The 12,295-nt window shown below is 40.3% G+C and overlaps 1 protein-coding gene across 2 annotated transcripts in view; it reads right to left on the bottom strand.

The window, feature by feature from the left end:
• The window catches only part of TARBP1 (TAR (HIV-1) RNA binding protein 1), a 35,081-nt gene extending 23,094 nt beyond the window's left edge, over window positions 1-11,987 (bottom strand). Inside the window, exons 1-12 of one of the 2 annotated variants that reach the window (XM_032102288.1) lie at window positions 11,135-11,987; window positions 10,948-11,045; window positions 10,090-10,159; window positions 9,109-9,257; window positions 8,365-8,417; window positions 6,707-6,804; window positions 5,489-5,624; window positions 4,350-4,446; window positions 3,390-3,479; window positions 2,548-2,686; window positions 782-878; window positions 312-487 (exon numbers count right to left, since the gene is read on the bottom strand). In XM_032102288.1, the coding sequence (XP_031958179.1) occupies window positions 312-487; window positions 782-878; window positions 2,548-2,686; window positions 3,390-3,479; window positions 4,350-4,446; window positions 5,489-5,624; window positions 6,707-6,804; window positions 8,365-8,417; window positions 9,109-9,257; window positions 10,090-10,159; window positions 10,948-11,045; window positions 11,135-11,972 (2,041 nt within the window). In that variant the 5' untranslated portion in view covers window positions 11,973-11,987. The remainder of the gene's footprint in view (window positions 1-311; window positions 488-781; window positions 879-2,547; window positions 2,687-3,389; window positions 3,480-4,349; window positions 4,447-5,488; window positions 5,625-6,706; window positions 6,805-8,364; window positions 8,418-9,108; window positions 9,258-10,089; window positions 10,160-10,947; window positions 11,046-11,134) is intronic. The other variant, XM_032102289.1, reaches the window with a different exon arrangement.
• Window positions 11,988-12,295: the final 308 nt, after the last annotated feature.

The following is a 12,295-nucleotide window of genomic DNA, read 5'->3' as shown; positions in this document are numbered from 1 at the left end:
GCAAGGAATAGGCCTACAAATATTTGCAATACAGTCACACTCATTAAATTTTAACTGATAATCTAATCCTAATGGACAACAATCGCTTCCTCAGAAGGCTTCCCCATTCTCAATTCCCAGTCCTTAGGACATCTGCAAGACTGGACCCACAGCTCAAGTTTTATAACACACACGCCAGATTGTCAACCTTTACATTTACCACTTCTAGGCTAGTATCAGTTTGACAATGTAGCTGTAAAACAGTTAAGCAGCTTAGCTGTAGTTAAGAGTGTAATGAACAGAAGACACAGTAGACTGAAGATGTCACTAACCATCTTGCGAATTGGAACATTTTAACCAACGGGTCTGCAATAACTTCAAGAGAAGCTGAAGGCTTTTATCTGTTTTCACTGTTGGTATGTAAGCATTACTGCCAAGTTTCATCAAGACATCCAGAAGAGGGTTCAAGAAAGCCTCTAGTTCAATCCACTCTATGTTGCTTTTTCCACTACACAAAAACAAAAATTAAAAAGAAAGTCTTCTTCTGAGTATCTGCCTTAAGTGCTGAAGTTACTTATGGAAATAAATAGGACACGTTTCCAAGACACTTAAGTATCTTTAGAATGTTACCCACTATGTCTGCAGCAACAGTTTGACAAGGCCTAAGGAATGATCAGGCTGATCAAAAGTCTACAGAGAAAAGAGGACAGCTTCCCAACTTCATCAGGCTTCTACCGGATCCTTCAGGAGTGAGGGGATTGAAAAAGAGAGAAATGTAAAAAATAAGGTATTTCATACTTACCTGTATTTATTCTTCATCTGCTCCACATCAGCAGCCAACAGAATCATTGTGGAGACAAGCTTAGCTTCAAACCAGTCAGGCATAAAGCAATTTTCTCCTGATTAAAGATATTTTAAGGTTTCCACAGTAACTAAAAAATACCTTTGTATTAATTTCTAAAACTTCTGGTTTTGTAACTTACTTTAATAAAATAATAGCTCAAAAACAATTCATGCTAACATGAGTATTACTACTAACTTTTTGTATTCTTTATCTAGATAAAAATTAAACTCAAACACAACTGGCCTTGATGCTCAAGTAAATTCTAGGCAATGTGTTATGTAGTATCATATGTTATGTAGCAGTTCACAGACTCCTCCATTGCTTTTAAAAACACATTAGCATATTCAAATGAATTTAATGAAGAACGTAATTCCACTACACTTTATCAGAAATATCAGCTGTGATTTTGACCACAGTAGTTACATAAAGAACTAAAACTGTTCTGTAAAAAGGAAATTTTAAAAAAACCAAGTGAAGTTTCTCTTTTTATCAGTCTTTGATGAAGAACTACATCATCATAGTTATAAAATTGTTTCTTAAATAGCAGTACATAAATTGGTTTTAAGGGGCTTTTTAACTGGTATGTTTCTGGCTTTGGAAATTCAGAAAGAAAAACACACTTTGGAGGTCAAATTCAAGCAGCTGGACATGGTTCTTTTTATTTTTTTCCTCTAAAGAACTGCTCATTAGTTAAGTTTCATATAAAACCAAGATTAAAAACATCACTTTTTATAAGTGAAATGCAGATGATTGCCATGGAATTGCAGATAATACAGACCAAGGACTAAACAAACATTTCAGGAAGGAGAGAAGATCTGCCAAAATTTTTAGCAAATTTACTTTGGAGTATCAACAGAGAGAATTTGCTTGCAACTTCTCTAAGAATAAGACAATCACGTGAAGTTTCCTGGTTTGCAGGAAGCTTCTGAAGCTATTTATCATTAGCAAATTCTGACCTAGCTTTTTTATCTCCTGTATGTATAATACTTTAAACATGTTCAGTTTTGACTTCTGACAAAATAGAACTATAAAATTCACTATGATTGTGAATGCCACACAGAAGTTGAAGTATTTTTTAAAAAATCAACTTGCCATTCCTTTCAATGTACCTGAAAGAAGAAACTAACCTGACGCGGTAATCATTTAAAATGTATCAGTGAACAAAAAGGCCCTTTGGAATTTATCTGCACATTTGCTGCACCTTCCTTGGTTATAACATGTGGCAGCTCACCTGCTGCAAGCTGTCCAAGATCAAAAGAATGTAACAACACAGGAGGGTGTGCAATGAGCTGTTGAGAAGCTGCCTCACTCTATGGCCTCTCTCTCTATAAAAATACTTGGTCATTTTACAAAGCTCTACTGAGAAAGGTGACAGAATCTGGTGTTCATATTCCCCTGCGCTTTCCTCCGCCCCCACATTCCAGCAATTTCAGACACCATCAAAAGAGTGACAAAATAAATCTAATGGACAAGCATCAGGGCAGCATTAAAACTGAATATTAAGACTTAATGTTCAATTAATACTGCAGGACTAATTTAGGGAGGAAAGCTGGAATTAAAAAATAAGGTTCAAACTTAAGAATTGTGAATAGACAGGTTGGGCAGAACCTGAACAGGTATAATATAAAAAACCAGACAACTTTTCTAAAATCCAAGGGATTGTTGTAATTTCTTTTTAAATTATCTTTAAAATAGTGGTTTTTATCAATACACATGTAACTTACTTTCAGATGCAGGCGTCTTAAAGTACTCTCCCACAAGACTGTGTACATATTGACATAATGATGATGTCTCTTGATGTTCAAAATCAGAGGTCACAGACTTCCTGAAGCACCTGTCATTCCCTTGCAACCAACTGCAAAGCTGAATTAAGAACAGTATGTTACTCCTTGACCACATCTGGCAGCGGTGCACTGACATCACTGACTTAACAGCAGCACACCAGAGCACTGTTAAACACAAACTCTTACATCAGGAAATGCACACACTGCGAGAGGTGTTCACCACAGCTACCTTGAGCCTGAGCAGACTGCTCCCTTCTAACTACACACAGAAAAATGTCCTTCCAGAGGGTAACTCAGAGCACCCCCAAAAAACCAGTGGCACCAACATAAGAAAAACAACAACTTTTAAAATTAAGCAAGACTGGTAAAAATTCCCTTCTCTCAAAAGGGCTTCTTCCAATCAAGTGTTGTCTAGTGAGACCACCATTTTGTCTTTTTAACTTGTATGCCAAAAGTGAATGGAGCAAGATGAAACACACAGTACACATAACAAGAAGACATTGTGCAAAAAATCGCTTTATCACTATATGGCTCTACAAGCAACCAAACATTATGGCTACATGATCAGTTGGCTCCAGTATATACTATATTAAAAATTATTTCATTTTTGAATTTTTATTCACAGCATTTTACATCTCGCAAAGACACAAAATACATATCCTGTGAAAATTTATGACTTACAATCTCACTTTACATGGTATGCACATTCTTCCCTTTGAGATTATCCTGCTATTTCTACCAGTGATGGGTTTGATGAACATAAAACCAGCTTCAGTTCTCACCTCTGTCCACAACAAAGTATCTCTCCTTAGGGACTCCTCTGGTCTAAGGGACAGAAGAAAGCTTGAAACTTCTGGGAAGGACACTTTCTCCTGAAAAAATTAATCAAAATACAATAGCTACCAACATAATATATAACAAATAATATCTATATGACAACTTAAGAAGTTTGCCTTTATCTGGCAAGTTTTTAAAGAAAATTTAGAAGAAATTTACTTTTTCCTTTTTGTGATGCAGACTCATTTCTGCCCCTTTGGGACCAACTTATCTGTACCAAGGAACAAAACTTAATTTCCCAAGTATTAAAGCCTATCTGAAAATAAATGAGTGACTGTACGAATGGTGCTATTCACTGATGATACCTTTTAAATTAATGTAGATAAATGATTAAGAGCTGCTCGTAAGTACTATTTCTGCATCTCTAGAAAGAAATTGAGACAGGTTTACAGCCATAACACACAACAGGAAGACTACTTATTTAGAAAGCAAGCTACGAAACAAACAAAACATGAATACCTCAATTACTGAATAACTATGGTCCTGCTATTTCAACAGTAATGGTAGTTTATCAGTCTGGTATCATGAATACTTTTATTATTAGGTACTACAGGAAAGTCTATTTAGTTTCTATCTGTTAAAACCTGAGTTTATATGGTAGATATGGAATAATATCCTGTTATGATAACTAGCACATGAAAAACCCCACAATAAAACATCAACTCATAAAAGCTAATGAAAAAAATACTTCTTATGAAAACCAAAGGTAACAGAAGCATACCATACTTACATAGCAGAATTTAAATAGTCACTAAAAAAAAATTGCAAATCCAGCAAAATCAGTAAAAATACTGTATGTAGCAATTTTTTTAATACTGTTGGCCCTGTAAAAGTGCTATGGGGTTTCTATGACATCAGGGAAGAAGAAAACAATAAAACAAAACAAAACAAAACCCCAAACTGACCACATCTGTCAAATGCATAGTTGTTTGAAGAAGATAGCACTGAGCAGCTCCACGCAACAAAATCTGATGTGTAATCATAGTACACTGGAGGACATCTCTGCAAAGATGAAAAATACACACTGCATAGAACACACACTTAAAAATGTAAACATTTTCACGTATTTTCTAATTATTAACCATTTAAAATACATTAGATTGCATGTTAACAGACATATTCTGTTAAGTATGACACAAACACTGCCTGATCAGACCACAAACAATCCAGAACCAAGACTACTGTTACATGTACTTTCAAAAACCGCTAGTGAAACTTGGAAGAGCATAAACCTGACAAAGTAAAAAGGGGGAGAAGAAAGAACAAAACCAAAACTAAAGGAACAACCCCCATGACCACATCAGTTCAAACTGATAATTTAATACTACCATTTCTATCTGTAACAAGTATACAAATGTTTGCCATCAAACTCTCACTCAAGCATGAAACTGAAAGAAACTTTCAGGGATCTTTTATCAGCAAAGGCATGTCCAACATTTTTTTTTTTCTTTTTGTAAACTGCTTCTATCCAATACTCCTTCAACCACCAGTAAGATTTTATTTAAAAGCTCAGATTTGATTAAACTGGAATGACAACTGATTTTTAGTGGCTCTAGGAAGTGAAAGCAGACACTTAGGAAATATCAGTGTGATTAAGGTCAATAATGAGGCCAAAAACTTTTACCTAGCCTTCTATTGAGAAATCTTTCCATTTCCAGCATTATGGGCTGTGGCTATACCCCTGATATAGTCTCAACTGCTGTTAAAGCAGGCTGTACTGTAAATAGAAGAAAAGGAAGAAGTGTGATATCTATCAAGCAGGAAGTGCGAAAGACCAGGAAAAAAAAATATCCTAAAAAGTAGAAATTATGAAGATCTAAAATGCAAAAACTCAATTTTTTTTTTAATTCACAGAGAGATATAAATACACTGATTCTTGAATTGCTTTCCTCTGAAAACTAGCCATAAAGGAGACAGAACCTTCCATTCCCATGCACAGCCATCCCTTCAGAAGTAACGAACATGAATCAAATCCTGGCTCTCCAGACTGTCAGCACATTTCTTTGGAAAAAGGCTGTAAGAACACAGTGCAGTGTATATTTACCTTAAAGCATGAAGGCCTTCAGCACCAAGTACTTTACATGCAGGGATAGATGCCAAAGCCATAGAAAGAAACAGAATAGGAACAGCACACCAGTGCCTACTCGTCATCTTCTGAATAAATTTTAACAGGAAGCTACCTTAAAATAAAAGTAAACAAAACAACCCAGAGTGATTTTGTGTTCTCCAGTGCATTCAAATAACATGAACTCCAGCAGAAGAGTGTTATTATAATTTCTGACAATTAAAGACAACAGAATAATTTCCTAATTATTTCAAAGAAAAAAATTACATTCCAAAGAAGTTTGTCAGTAAGGTGATACGATTCGGAGATAACCAGAAATAAACCTAGCTTTGACTTTGGTAATCTGCACTAATCACCATGTTCAGGAATGGAATTTTAATTCTTGATTGTTTTGAGCACTAATCAATGCCTTTTTTAAGTTGCTATTCAGTTTGTGAGATGGCTGACCACAGTAATTCAACCAGTTTAATGAATGCTGGAATGGGCAGAGCAATCCTCAATAAGCCATCACATGTACAGTTTCTGGAAGCAGGCTACCCATCTCAGGATTCCTGATCACACACCCTCCCACTTAGTGATAAAATATATGCCTTGGGACATGACAGAGAAACAAGGCACCTATGGCATTACAAATATATAAGGTGTTTCCTACTAGAATACACCTGTACATATAGGGTGCTGAAGAGAGCTGATTCTACCCTTATCTGATCCAATTAGACCAGGTATTAAATCCTGCTTGCCTTCATGTCAGCCTATACTAGCACCAAAATTTGAAACAGTCTCAGAAATTTTTCCCCAGCCAGCTTCACAACAGAAGAATCCTTATTTTGTTTCAGCACTTGGCCTGGCTCTTTTGAATGTGTCACTACACAAGTCATGACTAAAACAGTCTGACAGATAAAGAAAAAAGAATCTGCAAGTACTGTTCACTTCAGATCTTAGGAACTTGTTTGGGCTTTTTATTTTTCCATTAATAAAAAGCAAATCTGCTTTGTTTTACCCCTAGAACAATTTTGTAGCTTAGTACTGCAGGGTCCCTTAGACTGGCTCAAGGCCTCTTCTCTGGAAAGTCCACTGTCAGGACAACTACTCCCTTTTTCTCTCAAGTAAATGCTTACATGACATACAAAAAATGGCTCCATAGCTTTTATTTGGTTTCCTTATTTAAAAAAAGATATAGGTGAGACTGAAACATACCTTTTTCTTCTTCTGGAAGAAGAGTGAGATAAGTAGCCAAAAACTTTTGTAACCTTATTCCCAAAGGAGGACAAGCTCCTATTGATTGACCTGGTGTCCTGTTGGGTTTTAAAACATGTTTTGATGCAACTGGCATGTTAACAGCTTTAGGATTAGATGTAACAGATTTAATCTAAAATCAAACAGATTTAGAATGTTTAGAATTGCCCCTAAACAAAAACAAAGCGTCATTCAGTGGCAATCCATGAGACCAACAGAGACCACCTATGTCTCATGAGAAGTCTCAGGATCCTGGCTATCAAAGATTAGCATCAGTCAAGAGATTCTATAGCTTTCTCTCAGCTGGACATTAACTGTGACAACTTTGTATATTGTTGGTATACTCAAATATGCACCCTCCTCTACATATGCCAATATGTTTCAGCAGAAACACAGAAGCTAAGAGAGAAGTTTAAGAAGATTACGAAGTATTGAGTCAACACAGCTCTAACATACACACTGAAACACTTGGCACTTGCTTCACCTTCTGAATTCCCATCTGTGCATGTCCATGGAAAGATACTGCAGCCAGCTAAGATGAGAAATGTGTAACTGCTGCCAAGTGCCTACAGAGGTCACATCTGTCCTGCCATAATTAGAGGAAACAATCTATTTTGACTACACTTCATCCATCATCACCTAATCCCCACTATCACCAGTGACAGTTGGTTTTATCCCCCCAAAAATAAGCATATATTAAACTCTTTGAACTCTTTGTTTCATGGCCTTCCCCCACTAGATTAAGACCGTGACCATCAACTCGACCAAGGGGCATTGAAAATTGCAACAATTAAGTCTTGTCACTGGATCCACAGATGGTGATATCCTTCCTCTCCACTATCTACTCTCATCTTCTCTTTCTTTTCATTATATATATTTTATATTTTTATATTGTTACATTTCTATGGACGACAACCAAAATGGCTACACACTTCCTTTTCATTGAACCAAATTGTTCTGAAATAAACCTGCCATATATAAATACACCAGTCATTCACTCTAATCCACTCCAAGGGATCTATTAACAAGAACCTCCGTTACCTTGGGTCATAACGAAAGTGCATTTAGTACTTTATTCCTCTCTCAATACTCTCCATGCAACTAGCACAAAGGACTGAATGCCATCCATCACTACACTGAATGTGCAGCAACCTGCAACTCCTCCAGCTTTCCTCTGTTCTTTACATATTTACACCACGAGGATCCATGTCATCCACCAACCACAGTCTCCTGCAAACACCCACATCCAGCACCTATGAATTGGGAACAACTAGAGCAGTCTGTGTGGCAAGAAAATAAGAAGATAAAAAAGTACTTCGCTAAGTTATTCATTTATTGTATCTCACTTCCAAATTAATGTTTCAAAGCAAGATGCAATATAGGAGCTTGAGGCATCCTTTGTTGTTGTTACTCAGATTAAATTGTACATACTTCATCTGTTCACAGCCACTCCCCTTTCCTGAAAAACTCTCTACCTGTCAGTAAGTTTAGCAGCACCATTTTTTTCATTAATGTGTTTTCCTTAGCTAAGATTTTACCCACATACTTAAACCAGTATTATTAGAACACATTTGCAGCAATCAAGACATTATAAATGATTAATTAAACCACTGGTTTACCTGCTGTAGAGGGAACTTTCTGAAAGGGCATCCATTAGTGGTCCAATAACAAACTAAAAAAAAAAAAAAAGAAACAAGAACAATGGCTATATGTACATTTCCAAGGCACTGTTACATAGAAGCTAGACTTATTCCACCAGACTTTAAAGGACAGAGCCAGGAATCAGAGAATACTCTTGTTAATAGTAAATAGGAGAAGCAAAAAGAGGAAGAAACTAAAGAGAAGGGGGACCAGGAAAGTAAACAAGGAATGAGATTTTCCCACTAGATACATTTCACAGAGTATTGTGAAAGATGCAGGCAAATAAGAAATCCTTTTGGGAAACAGATAGAGAAAACAGATTTAAACATGAAATAAAAGAATGATGAAGAACCAACACAGGTAAAAAGATTTAGGGTGCATATTAAGGCTGACTTAATTTGTATAACTCAGGAATGTTAACCTCTGAGGGGGGAGCTCCTATGAAGACTAAATAGTATAATGTAGATCATTCCTTACTAAATTGGAGGCTGGTTGGACAGTCAATACACACGTGATAGTAATAAAAAAAACCTTTAAGCCTTAATGTTTCTTCCCACATAGAGAATATTTTAAAGTGTGGGGGTTTTATGGGATACAGTGATACACTGATTATACTACAGAGGCAGAATGTGTCCAATTCCAACTACTGAAGCAATTAGTGTTACGATCTGTTACAAATTAGAAAATTTGTTTGTTCAGGCAAGTAACAGTAACACCCTTACCTCTGAGAAACCAAGTGGATTTGGAAGATGCTTTGTTTCATAAAGCTCCAGAAAATGAAGAATGCCTTCCTTTGTCAGTGTTTTATTCTCACTCTCAAACATTCGTCTATAAATGCACATATGCCACGATGGGTGAAACAGCCAACAACCTATTACAAAAAGAAATTCTTCTAAACTAAACTGACACAGAAATGACAGTGACACACTAGCACGTAACATAATGACATTATAGTCTATGTACAAGACATTTCAAAAAGGTGACTATAGCTGTTTAGTTTTATAAAGACACCCTGCTAAATCTAATTTTAAAAATTAATAGTTTTCTCCAGTTGATCTCTATTTTATTAGTTACAAATTAAAATCACTAAGAAGTGCAAATGGCACATCCTTCTTTCTGCAACTCTATTTATGCCAATGTATTTCCAGGCAAAAGTTTCACATTAGTGGTCTTTCTGCTTTACCAATCTCTAACATGTTGCACTACCTAATCACATGTACTCGTGTGCCCTAGACACACTGTCTCAGCACTCATATTCTTTATTCTCTCCCCACTTCTAATAAGTTGGGTTGGGGGGGAGGATTTCTCCTTTTACAAAGTTGTGCAGGTGACTTGGTTTCTACAACCCCAAAAATCTCTGGGTTTGTTGTATTTTCACATTGTCTTAAGTAAAGCAAAACACAGTGGGAAATGACCACTTATTTGGCTTTTCTAGCAGAAAAACAGTATTTCAAGACAATATAGTAAGCAACAAATATATGCTCGGATTTCCTCTCACAGCAGAGTGGCCAGTGCCTATGCATGTTTGCCAAACAACCTATGCATAGAGCAGACCCACAAAAACTGGAACAGCCACCCAGGAAACACCTAACTTGAGAAACAAAACACTACAAAAAGCTGCTACTAAACAGAAGAAGAAAACATAAGAGTGTAATTTAACTGACTAATATTTAAGAGATTAAATAGAAAAAGGTCCATCTTACCTTTATCCCCTGATATGGCAAGCTCATATAAACTGTTTAGTTTTGGTAATACTGGCTTTATAACATGGATCTGAAATGCAAATGAGATGTAAACAGTTTATATCTCAAACCCAGGAGCTGTCAGTTACTCGGACTAGAATTTACTATCAATAGCACTAATATAGCAACTGACAAGAGAAGTACATTTAAATAAAACCTATAATGCCTGTGGCATGCAACACTCAGATGCAGTTTAGCACTGGAGAAAAACTGATACATCAATGCTACCATATTTTAAGAATGATACTTACTAATAACCATTCCATTCCTCAAAAGTAAAACAGCACAAATATCTATAATTAAGCATTTAAATAAACAGTTTTTCAGTTGCAGAACAACCATGTACAAATAACATGAAATAACTACAGGGAGGTGGGTACACTACTAATAGTTAACACCATGATACCATACAATTATGGAAGCCTCACCCAAAAAAAATTGTTTTAATCCACAGCCACAGGTACTTCACCATATAGACATAGTCCCCTCTACCAAAGAGAGGTTATTAAGTGCAATCATTGGATCTTTCACTAAGCTGGTTACCTTGCTCTTGCAATTAGCTGCACCCCAGGTTTTTGCCATTGCATTAACAAGATGTATTCCGATGACAGAGAAGAGTTCTGAATTTATTCCCAATGAATGACACATGCTGTGTTTTAAGTATTTACGAGTTGAAACAAAAATATTCTAGTTAACGCTGACTTAGATACCCTCAATCACCAAAACTGTAAATACTCTGCCCTACAGGAGCATTCATACATGCCACAAGTGAGGCAGCACGTCTGTCTAGGATGGGCAGAGATTTTAAGGCGCTCCTACCTGGTTTCCTTCCAAAGTTTCCATTATCAAAATGTAAGTTTCCCAAAACTGTAGGAGTTGCTCGTTCTTCTCAGCAGACCACCAAAACAGACTCGATTCTAAGAAAAAAAAAAAGATAAAGACACCCATTTCTGCCGGCTCCGCATCCCGGGCCGCGCGGCCCCTCCCGCCGCCCGCCCGGCCGTACCGTGTCCGCCGTCCGGAGGGCAGCGCAGCTCGGCGCGCTGGCCGCCGCTCAGGTCCAGCGCTCGCTTCAGCAGGTAGCGAGCCCGCTTGCGGCACAGCCCGTCCCGCTCCGTCAGGCCCTCCTGCACCAGCCGCCAGAACCGCGGGCACAGCCGCGCGTCCAGCCCCGGCCCCGCCGGGCCCCGCGGCAGCAGCGCGTCCGCCAAGGCGCTCAGCGCCAGCAGCGCCCGCCCGGCCCGCGGCGCCCCGCCCGCGCCCAGCAGCCCCTCCCAGACGCGCGGCAGCGCCGCGCCGTTCCCGCCCAGCGCCGGCAGCAGCCGCCCGGCCACCAGCGCCGCCGCCGCCTCGCCCTCGCCCTCCTCTCGCACCAGCGCCAGCGCCGCCGCCACGCACCGCGACAGCAGCTCCGGCTCCTCCAGCCGCGGCGCCGCCGCCACCAGCGCCTCCACCGCCGCCTCCTCCGCGCCCGCCCCGCCGCCCGCCGCCAGCTCGGCCAGCGCGTCGCGGGCGAGGCGCGCTGCCAGCGGCGCCCCGCAGAGCTGCACGCAGTGCCGCAGCGCGCCCCGCGCCGCCCGCGCCGCCCGCACCCGCTCCCCGCAGCCCGCCGCGCCCTCCCCGCCCCGCAGCAGCGGCCGGCACCGCTCCAGCGCCACCTCCCAGGCCGCCCGCCGCAGCGCCTCCGCCTCGCCCGCCGCCGCCGGCCCGCCCGCCGCCAGGCGCTGCAGCAGCAGGCGCAGCGCCTCCGCCCGCTCGGCGCAGAGCGGCGCGCTGAGCGCCCGCAAGAGCGCGGCGCGGTCCCCGCAGCGGGACAGCAGCGTGTCCGCCAGCACCACCTCCATCGCGCGGGGGGAGGCGGAGGAGGAGCGGCGGCTGCGCAGGCGGGGGCGGGCGGGGCCCAGGAGGGGCGGCGGGAGGCGAAAAATTCTTGTGATTGACTGGGTGTGTGTACGTTTAAAATATTCTCCATCTCTTGGTCAAAACCCGTCTGCGTGAATGGTCCCAGTCGTCGTGTCTGCTAGGCACAACGGGGCCCACTGTGTGCTCTCATGGGCCCAGCACAAGAGGCCTAACGGAGATACCCCAGCGGCGAGCATCTCGCTTGGGGGGAGTGAAGTTCCATCCTTGTGTGCCATAGAAACTCTCTCTACTCTTGATGCGCATT

The sequence above is a fragment of the Corvus moneduloides genome, chromosome 3 (assembly GCF_009650955.1).
Source record: "Corvus moneduloides isolate bCorMon1 chromosome 3, bCorMon1.pri, whole genome shotgun sequence".
Classification (NCBI taxonomy): Eukaryota; Metazoa; Chordata; class Aves; order Passeriformes; family Corvidae; genus Corvus; species Corvus moneduloides.
The sequence above is the reverse complement of the archived record's forward strand: the minus strand, read 5'-3'. Positions and strand labels throughout refer to the sequence as shown.